Below are 19,877 nucleotides of genomic sequence, written 5' to 3' on the forward strand. Positions count from 1 at the left end.
AATGCTTGGATCTCACCCCCAGAGATAATGAGAAATGGAGGTCTTGGCATTTAGATAATTTAAAACTCCCTAGGTGGTTACAACATGTAGCCAAGATTAAGACCTCAGCTCTAACCATGTGTAATGGTAATAGAAGAAAGGCTTGTCATTTGTCTGAATATGATTCACAGATGCAAGAGAAACAGTTCTAGAGAGAGTAATTTCTTTTCTCTCAAACTTCAATGATATCTATATTTTTAGTGGTATAAAATGGTTTTTGTATAGATATCATCGCATGCTATGATTTTGAAGAACAGGACAAAGAGATTTGCCAGTTATAATCAAGTAGGGACATAAGATTTGTATCTCATGATGAACTGCAGCCTATAGACCAACAAGTGATGATAGTCTCTGAGCCTCTTGAATAAATCCTAGGTTTCCTGAAAGGATCAGTGGACTCAGAACACCTCGACTTGGTTACTGGCAGGTTGAGTGACCTTGGGCAAGTCATTTCATTTGCAGTGAGCTCCATATACTACTTTATTCAGGAGAAGATTGATTCCAAATGTGGAACAAATATAACAGGTAATTTAACAGATCTCTCTTGAGATCTTAAAATATGCAAACCATTACATTATAATCTATTGAGCTTGGAAAGCACTAATTTTGCCTGGGGACATCATAGCACTAAGTGACCAGAGGAACTTTTGAAAGCTGCTAAGGCAAATTTTAATTATAGTGTGAACTGAGTGAAATGAGAAAGTTTAATTAAATAATGCTCCAGTGGCTTCACAAGGAAGTTCAGTTCAGTTTTTCCTATTTTTCATGCTGTTCTGTAGTTTTCTCAGATGTTAGGTCACAGATGTATTAGCTTTCCATCATTAAAAAAGTATAATCATGTCTTGACGATGGAAATTCTCTTTACTGACCCTTGAAAATCAGATTTTCTATAGTTCTTTAAACTTAACAGGCTCAGTAATTGTACCACAAACACCCAGTGCCCAAGTCATAAATCTTTCTTTTTCAATTCATTCATTTAACACATACGGATTAATGAACTACTATGTGTAATTAGTCATCCTTGAATTTTTCCCCCTTAGACCTCAGGTCTAATTATTCACAATTCATGTTGATTATTAGCTTCCAAATGTGTCTTGAATCTTCTGTCCATGTCTACTGTCAGTTCCGACCTTTGTTCCTACAAATCCATTCCACTGCCTTCCACTGTGCTTTTCCCTACCGCGGCACCACTTTGCAGAGGTACTGACCTTCAGAGAGTTCAAATCTCGTGCCGTTCTCCATTATTTAAAGCTTCCCTTCATCCAATTATACAGTAAATGGTCCATAATAGTGCTGCTTTTCTGGTTCCAGACCCAAATATTTTCTCACTCCAGCACATTGAGCCACTCTCAAAGAATTGCCATTCTCCTAACCCTGGTTTTTTGCCCATCTTTCTTCACTTGAATAATCCCTGCTTTACGTTTCATGCTTCTGTTTAGATATTATTACCTCCAAGGAGCCTTCTCTAACCACATTACTGAACTGAGTTCTTTCTATGTGCTTCCATTGTACAATAAACTTAACAAGTAGACTACTTATCACTTAAAATGTTCTTGCTTGGCTTTTCACTAGACTGTGAGAAAAAGAGCTGAAGACAAGGTATGTTTGTTCAGCAGTATCACACAGCAATGTATTCAACAAATATAGCATGAACAAAGGAATGAAGAACAATTATTGTGTTAAAAAAATGTACTATGGGATATGTACTAATAGGAAAACTTTTTAAGTTAAAGATATGAAATAAATGATGATGTATTGGACACTATTAAAATGATTTTAAAAACCAAAAATATTCCAGCTACGTATGTACACATATGAGCCACACAATCTTAGCTAAGATGCTTAACATCCATTAACATCCATGAGCCTTACTGTCTCCAATTGTAAAGTTGCATTCACACATGAACAAACATTAATTATATGATTACTGAGGTCCAGATAGTGTTCTAGATTCTTGGGATAGAGCAATGCATCGAAGTCAGTCTTTCTTTGTCAATCTTAAATTCTAGTGGAGAGACAGATAATAAAACGAGATATATAATATCAAACCACAAAAATATGGAGAAGAAATTTTAAGCTGCTAGAGTGTAATGAAGTTCTGTTCTAGATAAGAAGGTTAAGAAGGCTTCTTTAAGAAGAGGACATTTGAACAAGGTAAAGGAGGGAGCCAAGTGGACAACCAGAGGAAGAATGTTCCAGGCAGAAGGAACTTCAGTACAGAGATTCCAGTGAAGGAACATGCTTGGCTTGGGAAGGAAATCACAAGGAGGCCAGTGCACTGGAACAGGGTGAAAAAGGGAAGCACAGAAAACAAAATCAGAAAAGCAAGCATGGACTAGATCAAGTGGAACAATATTTTCCAAATTGTAATCATGAAAGCAAATTGAGGGACATTGACATTAGCACCTTTCAATGTAACCACGAAGAGTAGATTGAGATAGAAAATATCAGCGTATGAAGGTTTTGCTTTTGAGTGTGTGTGCATGTGTGTGCACATGTGTTCAAAGACATGCTGAGTGGCAATATGAAATACCTTTCATGCTCTGGGCTGTAAGAATAAAAATCACTGGAGTAGAGAGCCCTGAGCCCCAATGAGTTCTTTGAGTTTTATTGTAAATGGGATGAGAAGTCACTGCAGAGTTTCAGCTGTGGAGTTCTGTGGCCTGTTCCACATCTGAAATGGAAAGTAAGCTCTAAGCACTCTGCAGAGGAAGCCACTGGGGGAAGAAAGTGGAGCTGGGAAATAACTCTGACGGTTTCCAGGGTAGAGAGGATATTTGTACAAACAAAGGCAGACAGGAGTGATTCAAGTCAGGGTATATTGATAAGACCTTTTGAAGAAAAGCATAACTTGATGGATTTTTGAATCTTAGATAAGATTGAGTATGAGAAAGGGTTTGTAAACACCAAGAAGTGGACAGCACAGCACAGCAGAGTTAATTCAAGTAACGTTTATTGAGGACACACAGTGCGTCAGTCACTACTCTCACCATTCTCAGCACTTGGTGGATTAAAGCTGAACTCCTGCTGCCAAGGGACTTCAGCGTAGTGTGTGACATGATAATGGCATGAGGATGTTTCTGCAGGTAAACAGCTAACTTAAAACTCCGCGAAGCAATGGCTTTGCTGTAAGGCTTCCTTTCTACCAGCAAAAGACAACATTAGCCTCAATGATGTATTACAGACTAAAAACGAGCTACAAAGGAACTAGAAAAATAGTTCTAGGTGGAAAATCATCACTTTCAATACACATATTGCTGAGCTAGCCTATTAAGTCCATATGCCATTTACACTCTGCCCTACAGGAGCAAAACAGAGGCAAAATGAACGAGGGGAAAAGGACCTTGATCACTCCACTATCAGTAACGTGAACCAATACTGAGCCATCCTAGAGTCATTAACCACAGAAAACCACACTCCTCCAGTGAGCATCAGTGACCAGCCTGGGGTTATGAATTCACAGTGAATACTAAAATGTAGTTAGAGTTAGAAACTTCACTGAGGAAAACTGATTTGAATATATTTTACTGTCATTAGAGGAATACTATTACATTTTAACTTAAAATTTAGTAGCATTTCAGTTTATAAATTTTAAAATATCTAACTTTTATCTTCATTGCCAATCTTTATTTTTTCCTTTGATCTCTCTGAAAAAGCTTATAACATGACATAAAGGTTCTGGGTTAATGGTGTATTTCAACCAGGTATAAAGACTTCCACTAATCTTATAATAACTGTGGCTTCTATCTCTATAGATTCAATATATTTGGTACCTTACACAGAGAAGCATTTGCGTATCACATTTAGACCGAATACATTTATTAGAAAAAAGTGGCATTTTTATGAATTTATTTATATCATAAATATCTTATTAATCATTTCATGACATTCTCTGTGAGAAAAAATAGACTTTTTAAAGGATATTGTGACAAAGGGAACTGAGCACTGGCTGAGAATCTCAGTGTCTAGCTGTGGATTTGTTAAAATCATTTTTAAATCCCATTAAATGGGAGTAACAACACCTGGAGGTAGTAGTAGGGGTTCTTTTGACTGGAGTATTGGGGAACACAAGCATGGCTGGAAAAGCAAATCAAGCAGTCAATATGAAAACGATTCAAGCCTTCCATTTATTCTATGAACATTTCTGAGAATCTATTGTATTTTAAGAATACATCGTTACATGGATGATGTAAATAAATGAGACAAAACATGTTATCGCTGAGTATCTCTTAGAGCAAAAATTTCTAGGATATTTGTGATGGAGACAGGTGTTACGATGGCTTTGAGATGGGGAACAGAAACACCTCTGAGGGTGAGGGATCATTTCCACTTAATAATGTGCCCACAAGAATCTGACATAACCCCCAGTCTGTCAAGAATCCGCTTTACAAGCATTAATGAGGTAATGAGGTGATGGCTGTAATGAATTCATAACTATATCTCTCAGGTATGTTAAGGCAGGGAAAAACAGGTGAAAAAACAAACACAATCATAAATTAATATCATAAATGAAGGCATTACCACTGGTCCTACTTTTCCATTTAATGAGTCCATATCATTTTAGTGCACTTTCTTAAAAACAAAGCACTCATTTTTCACTCAATAGTGAAATATTCTAAAAACTAATTTTAAACAAAAGCAAATGTAATTGAGTTTTTTTTAACATGATAGAAATAAATGGCATTTTCACTTCACTAAGGTCACACAGATCAAAACTGTCACACTTAAAATATTTCAATTACACCCATAAAAACACTTGTTTAATAACATCAGATGTTTTCAAAGTTCACTGAGCTCTTTCACATATTGCATCCTTTAAAGCATCATGCTTAGCTGGGATGTTTCATGGGATAAGAAAACATCTCTGTGGCTGCCATCCTCCCCTCGTCCCCACTGGCGCAGAATCCATTTTGTCATCATCTCCTCCTAACTGGCTTCCTAACTGGTCTTTCCACTAACACTCATCATCCCTCCAGCTAGACAGAATGATCCGTCTAAGCACAAATCTCATTATGTGACTCCCTGGTTAAAATCCCTCTGCTGCATCCCCAGCCCTCAGCTTGGACACTAGCTGGGGGTGACTTAAAGATGCTTCCTTGCCTGTCCCTGATGCTTACACCTCGAGTTGCATTTCTCAGCACTTCCTTCTCCAGGCACATTGACTTATCTGCCAGGTGCTCAAGTATGCTTGGTCGCTGTTCTCACCTGCCTGTGAGCATTCTAGGGCTTTTACTTACATGATCCCATTCATCCACACTCCCTTCATCTCCCTAACTCTCACCTGTTCATTTTTTTAAATTTTATTTGTTTGAGAGGGAGAGAGACTATTTGTGTTCCCATCTGCTGGTTCACTCTTTAAAATACCTGTAATAGCTAGGCCTAGACTGACACTAAAACTGGCAGCCAGGAATTCAATCTAGATCTCCCATATGGGTAATAGGGACCCAAGTCCTTGAGCCACCATTGCTGCGTCCCAGAGTCTGCATTAGCGGGAAGCCAGGGTCAGGAGCCACAAACAGGAATCAGTCACTGCAGTATGGGGTAGGACATCTTATCAACTAGGCCAAGTGCCTGCCCCACCCCCATCCCTCTGATCCCAGCTCACACCTCCTCCTGAAAACCTTTTCTGCTTAAGAGTTACACATTATTCCTCTGTGCTTTAAAATATCTGTGCTTCTCTTTTCTTGGAATTTATTAGAGTAGCTGAAACATCTTATTTGTTCATCTACTAGTCTATAACCTACTGAATAGGAATTGTGTGGTTTTAATAATGAATTAATATTATTAATATTAAAATTAATGAATCCTCAATGGCGGTCTCTAATTGAAACTCAACAAGTATGTAGGTGAGTTAGTCAAGACCTTGAGTGCAGGTCGTCTAAGTGTTGCCCTGAGTGGCTTCCATTGTGTTCAATTCCTTCCCTGTGCTGTGATCTTGGTTTCACACTCCACACATCTTAGTAGGTTCCCTACTCCCAGAATCCCTTGGTTTGGCAAAGTAGGCTATATGTCACTATATTTTAAACTAATTCATTGCAAGCCAAGTTTTTGTTTAGATTGTAGCTAAGCCTTCCGTTCATGGGGAGCCAGCCACTCATTACTTAAGAACTGCTTTATGCATGTGTAAAAATTCTGAATAGACTCGAACTCTTCTTTGTGACTACAATGGAGTCACAAGGCAACAGAGCGCTGAAGGTGGGCAAGTCTGCTTCAGAAAAAGAAGTGGTGACAGATTGCTGCTCCTGGTAAACAGCGTTCTGGCACACACATCCTGAGACAAAATCACCACAATTGCTTTCTGCTGAACTTAGTACAAAACAACATACTTCTCCAATGAGAAATTTCAGTTAAAGTGCCTGAGGCAAAGTTATTTTATTCCTCACTTCCTTCAGAGAGGAACATGAAAGGAATTCAGTTTTTTAAAAGCACATAAAGATAGAAATCAGATTCTCCTTGGAATTAGAAATGGTGTGTTGGGGAGGGGCGTCTTTTGGTTAACAATTAAAATTATTTTTCATAAACAACACAGTTCATTCTCTTTCACAGAGACTGTGGGCCACTGTTCTACAGATGACCCTGTGTGTCTCATATTATACCTTCAGCAAGTTATGAAAGTGTTTTTTATCATTCTTATTACCATCTTGCCATTAGAAAGGGCCGTAATAATTTTATGAGAGCGCATACTCTGTGAAAGATCATAAACTTTTAATAGACTTGTAAAAAGGGAATGTAACCTTTTCAATATGCTGCCTCATCATGGGATGGGTTCATTCAACCTTCGCCTCACATGTAGCAGATGCCCTAGGGCCTAAGCAATGGTTCCACACTGGGAAGAAAATATCCAGATCCAGCCTTTTTCCTGAATCTTAAGGTTACCATGATTTGGCCTCAAGGATACTCCCGGGCTACTTTATTTCTGATTCCTTTGTGAGCTCTCCAAACTTGCATTGTGTAGACTTTTGTTCACAGTGAGGTTCTCATGGCATTGTGACTCATTCCTATGTTTTTAACTCGGGGCTAAAAAAAAAATCAGCACAAACATCCCACAATGTTTAATAGCTACCTATTTTCACATGACCACACAAATTCATTTTCTACATTATTAGGAACTACATCTTCTAATTATTTTTCCTCCTTGATAACCTAATGAACTCTAAGCATGACTTCTGAGATAAGATGATGGGTTAATTTACCTCTGTGATCTCTGCTTAGTGAAGAAATTGGGCCTTTTTATGGGTTTTTATTATCATTTTGTTTGGTTTCATTTTCTTGCTGCATCACAACATAACCACCTTCTCATAAAAATGGACAAACAAATGAACATCTTTGGAGACACACACGGCAGAGAAAAATGGAGGAATTTAGGAGAAACAAATTGGAAGAAACAAATTAGGGGAAACAAACTGGAAGTACTATATGAGGAAAGTTGGCTCTGTCATTTTCATGAACCTGTGTTATTTACTACAGAATAATGAGACCATAAAGCAATAAACCAACTGCCAACTGAATCCTGGAAAGCCACACAGCACAAAAAAAGTGCTAGCTACATGAATGGTAGATAGTAGCTGTTAGGTTTTTATCACTTTAATTTCTATTTCTTGAATAAATGTCATTTTAAAATTGTCTAGGACATCTGAAAACTATTTTTAATGTCAATAATTTTGTAGAATCACAATAGTGAAAACTGAAAGCACGATATTTCATATTTATCATCTACTTTTCCTGCATTTCTTTTTTTAAAATACAAAAGAAGTAGAACCTTTATTGAAGAAAGTGTCTTTAAATATACATAAAAAATTACCCCAAGGGAGTAATTTGTGACTTTCTACAAAGACCATAAAATCTGTTGTCTATAACCAATAGTCAACTCTATTGTAAATTATACCCCTCATTGAAAACTTTCTCCAACAGGCCATCCAACAGGCCAGAGCTTTTTAAAGTTTTGTGGTTTGTTTTTTTTTTGTTTGTTTGTTTTTTGTTTTTTAAGAATTAAGTTGGGGGAAAAAGGACCTCCAGAAATCTGATAAAGCCAGTGAGTTGTATCTCTGGGGAAAATATATGAGTACGTACTTAATTACAGGCATATAATTTCAGGATTTTTTCAAAAGCCCTCAGAAGTCCCTCCAAGGAAGAACTTGAAATCATAAGAAAGCTTGCGGCTCACTAGGCTAATCCTCCACCTGCAGTGCCGGCACCCCAGGTTCTAGTCCCAGTTGGGGTGCCGGATTCTGTCCTGGTTGCTCCTCTTCCAGTACAGCTCTCTGCTGTGGCCCGGGAGTGCATCTGATCCTGGCTTTGGATTGGCGCTGCACACCAGCTGCAACGCGCCCGCCGTTGCAGCCATTTCGGGGGTGAACCAATGGAAGGAAGACCTTTCTCTCTGTCTCTCTCTCTCTCACAGTCTAACTCTGCCTGTCAAAAAATTAAAAAAAATAAAAAATAAGGCTTGGTGCTGGCTTGGGAGCTCCCAAAGGCAGGGGTAGTTTTCCTCATTGCGTATCTCCAATAGCATAGCATAGAGAGGCAATAAGCATTTGGGAGATTGAATCATGAAGGATGGATATTGTAAAAAGGAGAACATACTATTTAAAATCCATCATGCCATTAAACCACGTTGAATCTGATAGCAATGAAGAAAAAATGTTTCAAGTAGCAAAACTGGGAATTTAAACAGTACTACCCACAAAATAAGCAAAATGCTAAGCACAGAACTTATGTGGCAATCAAATGACAGGGTTTGCACATAACAATTAATACATGGGCTTTTCCAGAAAACAGAGCATGGACTCTGCCGTCAACCATTCCAGCTCTCAACAATCGAGAACATTGTATGTGTGCAATCCATGAGCCATGAATCAAAATCAAGATGAATTTTTTTCTTCAGTAGAAGCATTTCCTAAAATTATGGACAAATGATTTATGCTTGAACATATTCTTGGTATACGTCATGTAGGGAAAGGAGTTCCTAAAGGCAGGTGGCTAAATCTATCTACAACAAACATTTTGACAAGCTCCTGCCAACATAATACATGGCATCAAAACAATCCAAATGTGATTTTAAAGATATCTTCACTTTAACAACTGAGATCTTGGGCATGCGCAATGTAATGAAGTTACATTTTCTATAGACGGCAATTAGTAAATTGCTCACACTTTGCCGCTGAAAGAATACATCAGCGTGAACAGATGGAAGTTTAGAATTCTGGAAACGGCAGATATTAGGAATTAGAGACATTGATTTAACTTCCACCACACAAATGAGGACCACAAAATATGAACTGCTCTTGCTATAATTAAGCATGCAATTAGAGTGCATTAAATTCATATCCATTGTAGCTCATGTTTCTTCCTACTGATTTCTAAATTTATATTCATTGAGCCTAAAAACCTACTCAGAGTTCAACTTAAAACCGAAAGAGTCTTCCATGAAGGATAGACAGCACTAAACTATTTCTCAAATTAAGCCTTCCAGGTGTCACCCTAGCTTTTTCATGGCCTGATGCCTGCTGTAATAATAAGAAATCATAAGACTCAAACAGGTAGTCCTTGTGTCAAGACAGATGGAGAGAACAGCTGAGAGGGATTCAGCTAGTTTACTGACTTAGAGTGAGTAGGACAAATCATATTTAAGAGAATTCATAGGAACATTTAGTCCGAAAACAGAATTTCAACTATGGCAATTTTAGACTGGAGAGAATAATGCTTCATATGTCCACATCACTCAGTAACCTGTTTGTCTTTCCAGCTCCTGAAAACCAAAGGTCACCTGTGACCTGCACAGAGACTGTATAGTCTAAACTAGTGATGGACCCCTAGGAAATGCTCACATGTACTGCAAATTTAAAGCACATGATGAATACTCTAACACCCTGTGATGGGGAATCACTGGCAGGCTAGTTACTCCAGGCACCATGGCTAGCGATCCTTTTGCTCACTCTGAATTGGGGTAGTTTGTCTCATTTGGGAGAGCAGTAATTGAAATTGATTTTTTTGGAATTTCTAAAACTGTATAAAAAAATGAGTATTCCTTCTGAGAATAATTTACTTCATAAAAGCTCCAAATGAGATTTTCCTTAGAAAATTCAGTTGATATACTTTATCAAATATAGCAATATGTCTAATTGCAAAGATGAAAGAAAAAAACAAAATATTTCCAAACTGAAATCCAAAATACTAAATATTGCTTAAAGAATCTAACAAATACAGTGGAAAAATCTATTACTTGCTAACAGTGGGTACACACATACAGCAAGGTGGTATTTATACAATCCAAGGTTATACTGAGAGAGGCAGTGTTTAGTCTTTTCTTTAGATGAAAAGCAACAGAGACTTTTTTGAATCTTGAAATATTGACAAACTGGTTTCCTTATCATTTTGGTGAAACAGAATCTTTCCTCAATAAAAATTTCAAGTTTCCACAAAAGAAAATCCTTAAATAACTCGAGTTTTTCAGTTCATGGCTATTTTAACTATTTGATAGTGTTTTCTATGTTTGAAAGTGGCTATTTCATACAACAAATTTCATATTCAAATTACCTTTTAAGGCACACTTACAACAAACAACAAAATAATGTCTATTAATTGTTTTAGGTGTGTCTGTGCCATGTCATAGGAAATCAGGAAATAAAAACAATAGTTTCATATTTTTGGACAGATAAGTTATTCAGAGGCTGTCTTGAGGACATGTCCTGGCCTTTTGATATTGCTCACCAAAGAAAATGTCAATTACAAAGACTTCAATCCCCTTTCCTCCCAATGGGAGAGACAGTCTGCATAGAAGGCTATTTTCATTTATAACTCATTTAAGTCATCTCTTCCAAATATTTCCTGTTTGACACACAAAGTTAAACTCAAATGTACTGACTTAATACAAAGATTATAAAATATTTGAAGCAAGCACATGCATATGTAATTCAGTGGTTTATCTCCAAAAAGTGAACAATCATTGATAAAGCTATTTGAACCTCATATGCATCAAATTCATATTCATGGAAGCTCATGTTTTTCATATTTCCCTTATAATTCCTAAGTTTACAAACATTGAGCAGAACATGTTGAATACATTTATGATTAAATATACTTATTAACCTATTCTTTACTATTCCTAGGGATTTATTATGGATTCAAGAGACCTTAGTAAAACACAAGTAGTAAATCATAGCTAATTAAGGTAGAAACAATAAAATATAAGTCATTCAAGAAATAGGCTTCATTCAGCAAGTGATACATGATACAATCAAGTGATATTAACTTTTACTGTAAATATATAATCAAGAGAATGAAAAGTGGCAATAAGGAACAAGAATAACCCCGAATATTACCTTCAAAGGCTTGAATGTTTTAATGATTCTAGACAGTCAATAAATTTATAGATGAATCTTTATACTGTAAATAGTTTTACCATTGCTTAATATGACAACTTCATGATTATTATTATTACTATTCAGTAATAACTTATGCATTTCAGTTATCAAAATCTGGTCTGGACAATATTTTATATTCAGAGCTGAACACAAAGTCTTCAAAAAGTTCATGGGAAATGTGGATTATACAAGAACTATGCATGGATTTCAAAACTTGTTTTGCACCAAAATAAACTCATCACTCAATTCCATTTTCTTATTAACTTTTTGAAGTATTCTCATGGTTATTTCAAAATCATGGCTAGGATAGATGAGCATAATTTGTTAATTATAATTCATAGCGGTTGATGCATGTCTATTTGAAGATGAGCAGATTCTCCCTGCAATTTAGTTATAACTAAATAACATTTTGAAGCACACATTCAGGAAATCACACACTAAACATATTAAATAATCAAATATGATAGATAACCCATCATTAGAGGAGTTTATTCTGTTTCTTCAGAAAATGCCATTATCCAGGATTCCTGCTCAATAAAAATTTCCTTTAGCTTATTTACTGAATAGATATCTATCAAAATCCATGAAAGTTGAGACTACAGTCATTTTTTTTCCAATTCATCACTGAATCTAGGTCAATATGGGACACAATTTGGGGCTCAATAAATATTAATAGTATGAATGAATAAAACCAAGATTGTAACAAATTATCGAAGTCTGAAAAGCTCTGTGAGACAAACTGAAAAGGAATAGTGTGATACATGAATGAAAGACTAAGGAAGAAGTGAAAAAGAGATAAGAAAAAGGAATGACAGGGGCCCCTTCTAGCATATTTTGCCTACACAGCAGCAGTAGAGTAGAATTGATAGCAGCCTAAAGTAAAACAGATCCTTTCACTCCCTCTACCCATCCACCATGCATATCTTGTCTGACATTGGCTCAACAAGCTGTGGTGCCCCCACCAGCCCTGTAAGAAACAACTGAAAAAGTGACATCAGCATACAAAGGGAAAGACGTATACATACTCAGTGAAGCTTCAATGAGAAATACTCCTCTAATAAATGTTATCAAGATGTCTATATTAACCAAAGTGATTTACACATTCAATGCAATCCCCATCAAAATATCAAGGACATTCTGCCAAAAACTACAAAAAACAATCCTACAATTCATATAGAAGCATAAATGATTCTGAATAGCTAAAGCAATCTTGAACAAAGAGAACAAAGCTGGAGGCATCACAAAACCAGATTTCAAGAGGTATTGTAACCAAAACAGTGCAGCAAAGGCATAAAAACAGACCCATAACCCAGTGGAACAGAACAGATATCCCGGAAATTAATCCACCTATCTAAAGCCAACTGTTTATTGATAAAGGTGCTAAAACATACATTGAGGAAAAGAGAACCTATTCAATAGATGGTACTGTTAAAACTGGGTCCAGATGTGCAAGATTTAAACATGAGCTCCACAAATACCACCCCTCCCCCCTGTCACCCTATACAAAAATCATCTCTAACCAAAGAGGTGGGTGTTTGGCATAGTGGTTAAAATCCCACACCCCGCACCAGATTACCTGGGTGTGATACACTGTTCTGGCTCCTGACTCCAGCTCCTTGCTAATGCAGATCCTGGGAGGCACTGGTGATGCCACAAGTGATTGGGTCCTTGCCACTCACAAGGGAGACCTGGATTGTGTTTCTGGATCCCAGCTTTGGCTAGGCCCAGCCCTAGTGCTTGTGAGCATTCAGGAAGTGAGTAGTGATTGGGTGCTAGCACTCCTCTCTGTCTGTCTCTAATTAATCAATTAATAATTTTTCAAAATATGTAAATTTAAAGCCTGGAACAATGAAACTACTGGATGAAAACACAGGGAAAATACTTCAAGACATTGTCATAGTCAAAGGGTTTTGGATAAGACCCCAGCAAAAGCAAAAACAGACAAAAGGGATTATATCAAACTAAGAAGTTTTTAAACAGCAAAAAAAAAAAAAAAAAAAAAAAAATCAATCGTGCAGAATGACTGACAGAATGGGAGAAAACATTTGTGAACTTTCTGACAAAGGGCTAATCACCTGACTGTATAAGGAACATAAATAACTCAACAAGAAAAAAAAACAACAAATCCAGTTAAGAAATAGGGGAAGGATCTGAATAGATTTCTCAGAAGACAAACAGATATAAAAAAAACTTTTAAATGTTCAATATCACTGACTATGAGAGAAATGTAAATCAAAACCACAATGAAGTATGATCTCACTCCAGTTAGAATGGCCATTATGAAATAGACAAAAAAAATAATAACCAATGTTGGTAAGGATGTGGAGAAAAGGGAACTTTTATTCACTGTTAATGGGCATGTCAATTAGTATAGCCACTATGGGGAACACAATGGAAAGTCCTCAAAAAACTAAAAATAGAAAAAGTAAACTAAAACAGATCTATCATATGACCCAGATACCACACCCCTTGGTATTTATCTGAATAAAATGACATAGCCATATGAAATAGATATTTGCACTCCCATGTTCACTGCAGCACTATTGATAATAGCCAGTATATACAATCAGTGTAGCTGTCCAATGGTGGATGAATGGGTAAAGAAAATGTGATATATATATATATATATACATATATATAAGAATATATCATACATATATGTATACACGTGCATGATGGAATATTATTCAGTCATAAAAAATAATGGAATTCTGACATTTTCCATAAAATGAGTGAAACTAGATCATTATGTTAATGAAGTAAATGAGGTAAGAAAGATGAATACTATATGCTCTCTCATGTGAAAGTGTAAAAAAATAGTCAGTCTGAACTTAGAACAGTAATCACTGTAGGTTCAGAAGGGCAAAGGGAAGGGCAATAGAGGGAGACTAGACAACAGCTATCAAAACAGAATTAACAAGTTCTAGTGTTCCATGGCAAATGGGGGCAACTACAGTTCATAACAATCTATTATATACTGTATACAGAACCGGAAGAGAGGGACTGCTAGGCTCCAAGAAGAAAGTAAATACATGTAAATTGGAGGTCTAGTTGCTGAGTTAGATTGGTTTACATTGTATACTTATGTGTTGATATATTGCACTGTAGCTCATAAAATGTATAAATATTAAGTGTTAATAAAAATTTAAATAAAATAACCTAAGGGACAAAAAGGAAATACTCATCTTCCGATACTATTGATATAGTACTTGTGATTTCTCGGCAAGGAATTGAAAGAAATTTGAAGTGATGAAGTAGTTATCAGAGCTAATGCTTGCTTCACTACTGAGGAAGGCCCTTGAATACTTCTAACCTCAGTTTTCTCCTTTTCACAGTAAGTTGCCCAGTTTCTGGGTCACTTTGCCTTTACCTAGGGATTTCTGAGCCACGACGCGGTAAGTCCAGCCCTCAGCATGTTTGTCCCTGGGACTGTCCTCCCGTCCTATGTCTGCTCTGTATCTCAGGATGTTCACTCCTTTCAGCCGCGTTTCCTGGGCCCATCTGTCAACCTGTTGTCCCAGCTAACCGGAAGGAGACACTGCTGGGAAACAGAGGGAAGAATCTAGCCATTTCTCTCCATCCTCTCTCCAGGAGCAGCTGGATCTCTTCTGCCTGTGACTCCAGCTCCCCCAACGAGACAGGCCAGCACTGCCCATACCTGACCTTCAATAAACTGAGTTTGGCAGTAGCTTCCTGTCATTGCAAATTTCTGGATCAGTGTACAAGTAACTGCTCTTGATTCAGACAGTGTTTAAATGTCCTCCAGGGTTGGATCCACTAGACCTCTTAGACCACATGGCTCTCCTGACTGCCCAGCTGGTCCTACGTGCCTGAATTATATTACTCAGATACATGTCTGCATCTGTTCAAATGGTTTAGCTAAGACAAGGCTCTAGAACCTGCTCTACTTTGACCAAGGGCTTCTGATTCCCTTCACTAAGCTTTCTGTCCTTATGCTAGCTCCATTCATCTCTCATCATTCATTCTTGTCCTGTGTGTCCATTTAGCTACTAACACAAATTATGGAGTTGGTATTCTGATTGTTGACACTTGTGAATCATAGCACAAAGCTACTCTGTGATGATCTCTAAGCTCTCATTTAAGATTTTCTTTGAACATATTTTCAGATATAGGCATCATTAAAATTTACATTTTTATGTTGCAAGAAGATGGAAAATAATGCACATTTCCTGCATGGTTGGTCATCCCTTCCCTTTATTCTTTGGTAATATCCAATGAGATGCAATGACAGAAAAGAAAATGCTTAAAATAGTTACAAATAGTAACTGCTTGAAGGGCGTGAAATCTATGATGACCTTGTAATAAAATAGCGTAATATAGTCAAGCTAGCTTGTTTCTACAAATTCTTCCATTGTAGGCAAAAGTAGCATAATCCCTAAAGCAATGGAATGGTAAATAATAATATCAATATGGCATTTAAGAACTTAATTACTTTATGCTATTAAAAAACAGTAAATATATATTATTCCTGACTATTCCAGGCTTGCATTATCTGAGTATTGTTTTTTTTCAAGATTTATTACATTATTTTGAAAGTTAAAGTTATCATGGGCTGTGGGGGGTGGGAGAGACAAAGAGAGAGAAAAATGTTCCATTTGTTGGTTCACTCCCCAGATGGCCTCAATGGCTGGGGTTGGGCCAGTCTGAAGCCAGGAGCTTCAACTGTGTCTCCCAACTGGGTGGCAGGTGCCCAAGCACCTGGGCCATCTTCCACTGCCTTGCCAGGATACCAGCAGGGAGCCAGAACAGGAGTGGAATGGCAGCGACATGAACTGGAACCCACATGGATACCAGTAATGGAAGCAGCAGTTTTACCTACTATGCCACATTGCTGGCACTCTGAGTATTAGTTTTAATTGAACCTCAGCACTGATTCACGTGTTATTCTCTTTCCCAGCTTACAGTTTCATTAGGAATCTGAAAATTGGCTTAATTCAGGATCTTTATCGGCAGATTTAATTTCCACTCAGCCCTATCCCAATTCCCAAATTGCTCTTAAATTAGATAAGAAACAATAAGCAAGCTAAGCACTGGCATTCTTCCTGTAATCATCTACCACCCAAACTGTTGTATTCGTCACACATTTTTCCCATGGTCTATTCAAGGATGCTATGTGTCCTTATATTCCCTGTCAGTGAGTGTTCCATCTCCCTCCTCAGTCTACATTATAGCAGTCAGTCCATTTCCGGGGTATTTAGAAAGCATAGCTGACTGCTGCTCCTAGCACCATCAGGATCTTTCTCATCTTCATCATGACCTCAATAATATATTTCACAGAGTAAATTCTCATTCTACAAACAATCTTTCAACCTAGTCACTGCAATATATCTACATGTAACACATGTTAATCCTTGTACAATCGAGAATCTGAGTCCAGACATCAAATACCTACTTGCTTGTCCTTCTATATATTAACTGGTCCTTCTCCTAAGTCTTCAGGATCTATGAAATTCTTCCTCTAAAATTCACATATCCTGTCTTGTTGCTATCAATGCCCAGAATAACAATATTGAGAGAATAGGGCATGAGCCAATTTAGCAACTAACATTTTATCTTCTTATCCTACAAAAGATTTTTTTCTAAGAAAGTTAAAAATTTTAAAAACTCATTGATATTATTCTAATATATTGTTATAGATTCTAAGCAACTGTCTCTTTTATAGACAACATAATTACAAGTGAATCAAAATGAAGACTTTATGATTCCAGTTAAAACTCTGTGCCAGTCATTAAAAACTGATTATACACATTAGAAATAAGAAAAAAATAAATATGCTACATGATTTGAACCAACAAAATAAATGAGGAGCAGCAATTTCAAATAATTTATGTTTATCTAAAATTATCATATAACCTAAAACATTTTCTAAAAATACATCATGGGAAAAATTCTTACCATTAATTTTCATATACACATGGGTCATTCTTCCTCTAATTTCATTATTTCTTTCTACTCCATAACCTTTTGAAGATATTTTACAAGCATGAGAGATGGCAATGGGTTCCATGTTTTAGTTGACTAAATATTAGTCTTAAAACATTATAATTAAGCTCAAAAATATTTAATTGTAGAGATTTGATTTTTAAAGAATCTAATCAAGTGACTATAATTTTTTTTGAAGCAAATTGAAATATCAACATCATTGTAAGCCTGCCCAAGCCAGCAGATCTTAAGAAAATGTCATGCAAGAATGCTACATTTTCTTCTCCACACTTGGGAGACCAATTTGCTGCTGAGGGTTTTCTCTGAGGTTTTGGAATGCTGAAGGACTGGGTTACATTATTAAAAGGAGCCTGTTGAAGGCATGTCTATGAGGGTCCATTCCTTCTGGTCTTGGCTGCCATTCAGATCTTATTCTCTAGTGAAGAGTGAAGGGGCAGAATCATGAAAGTTGGAACCCAGCACCTCCATGGGCAAGCACGTGAAGAAGCAGAGGAAATGAAATGAAAAGAAATAAAATTGTTCTTGAGCAAGAACACCCTGGAGAACAGGGAAGAAAGGATCCCAGCAAGCAAACAAATAGCATTTTGAATAGGAAATTAACAAAAACTCAAAAACATAAGGTATTATATGAGAGAAAATGATATAATTTAGCACAGTACCCTAAGAATTTGAATTTGGTATTTACGGGAGAAGGTAAGCACAGAAAGGAAATCGTTACCAGGCAGCCTACAGATCATCCAGGGGCACCAGCAAAACCCTTTTGCCCTCTTCAGCCCTGGCACCGCACAGAGAAAAGGACAGAGGTAAACCTATAAGGTATACTGTATATAAGACTTACACTTCCAAGAAGATTCTCACACTGTTTTTGGATTTGAGACATGGAGATAATGTCCCACTGTGATTTTCATTTTAGAATCAACCTGAAATAATGTCCTCATTGAAATATCCACTTTTGCTCATCAACTTCATACAAAGTTATCAGTGACCTGCCCAAAGCTTCCTAACTGCAAAGTTCCGAATGCTCTAATAAAGTAACGCACATTATTAAAGGCAGATATGTTATCAAGGAAACGGAGAAGCACAGCACCACGTCCTCTATTCTCTCTTCTACCTTGAAATATACATCAGGAGAGACTGATGGTTACACACTCTGGAGGACATATAAGTGTTCACTATTTAAGGTTTGGCCTCTACAGTAAGGGTTTTTGGACTAAATCATCCCCTCGCATAGGAAGTCCTGCAAAAGAATGCATGGGAAGCATAGGTTGAAGGAGACATCTCTTAGTGGGACAAATACTAACCTGACTTTGGAGTTCTATAGAAGCCCTTGGGGTTTTCTTTCTGGTCTAGTCCTATTCAGCTTGCAACCAAAGCTAGCAGGTGCCTGTGGAAGTAAAGGCAAACCTGGCCATGCTTACCGCTTCCACTTCGGCGGGGTCATACCAGACGTTGATGTAAGGATGCTGTAAGGCGTCATCCACTGATATCCTCTTTGCTGGGTCAATCACTAGCATCTTTGACAATAAGTCCCTGGCTTGGCTGGCTGGAACAATGAATGAGAAAAAATTAATGAGCAGTGTTTTTATTACTGTGAGGAAGGTTGTTGGACAGAGAGGAAAGTAAGAATACAAAGAAACAAATATTGTAGTCCTTAACCTGCTGTGCCACTGTGCTGATCCCTCTTCTTTTTCTGCCTCTCTTCTCTCTCTGTAACTCTGCCTTTCAAATAAATACAATCTTTACACACACACACACACACACACTGTAGTGTTTTATCTCATGAATACATATGTATGATAAACTTTAATTTATCCATCAGGCACAATAAGGGAAACTTACTAATGGCTTCTTTCTGAAGTTTTCCATTTAATACTGTGGTACCATCTAAAACCATGGAAAAGAGAAGCTCCAGATAAGGGACAACCACTGTAGTGCTTTCCTTTCAAACTTTAAGTAAATTTCTTGATGTTCTGGGAAAGGAAATTCATTTTACATGTCTCCCTGCATGTGTCTAAGCCTTGGGCTTCATTTGGGGCTCTTTGAAGGTTATAATGCTGTGTATATGGAATAATTTATTCAAATTTCTAAGTAAAATTTATCAGCCCCGGAAGTTTGTATAAGCAGAGTAATCTTGTGTAACCTGTAAGAAGGTAGGATAACAGGATAAAGCGGATGAGAAATGCAAATGCATGATGTTTGACAAATGCATGGATGACTGTTTGAAGCTAGCCATCATTCATACAATGGAATGAACTGAATTTGAGTATCCAAACTGACTTAAGAAATCATACAGTCCAAATTTCTTATATAATCAAAAACAATCTGAGGAATAGGTATATATACCCAATCACTAAATGTTGCTATAATATTCTGTAATCACCAGGCATTTTTAAATCACTGCAATAATGATTTGATTAATGGCAAAAGCCATCCCAATGCCATACCAGACACAAATGAAAAACTATTTTGTACCTGTTGTCATTATTAAATTTATAGTTGGGGGTGATGTCA

General features: G+C 37.0%; 1 protein-coding gene across 1 annotated transcript in view; it reads right to left on the reverse strand.

Annotated features, from left to right (window-relative positions):
* MAPK10 (mitogen-activated protein kinase 10) overlaps positions 1 to 19,877 on the reverse strand; it is a 456,407-nt gene that overhangs the window by 30,529 nt on the left and 406,001 nt on the right. The window contains exon 12 of the mRNA XM_062199183.1: positions 18,785 to 18,909. Coding sequence (XP_062055167.1) covers positions 18,785 to 18,909 — 125 coding nt within the window. The remainder of the gene's footprint in view (positions 1 to 18,784; positions 18,910 to 19,877) is intronic.

Source organism: Lepus europaeus, chromosome 8 (genome assembly GCF_033115175.1).
Source record: "Lepus europaeus isolate LE1 chromosome 8, mLepTim1.pri, whole genome shotgun sequence".
NCBI classification, from domain to species: Eukaryota; Metazoa; Chordata; class Mammalia; order Lagomorpha; family Leporidae; genus Lepus; species Lepus europaeus.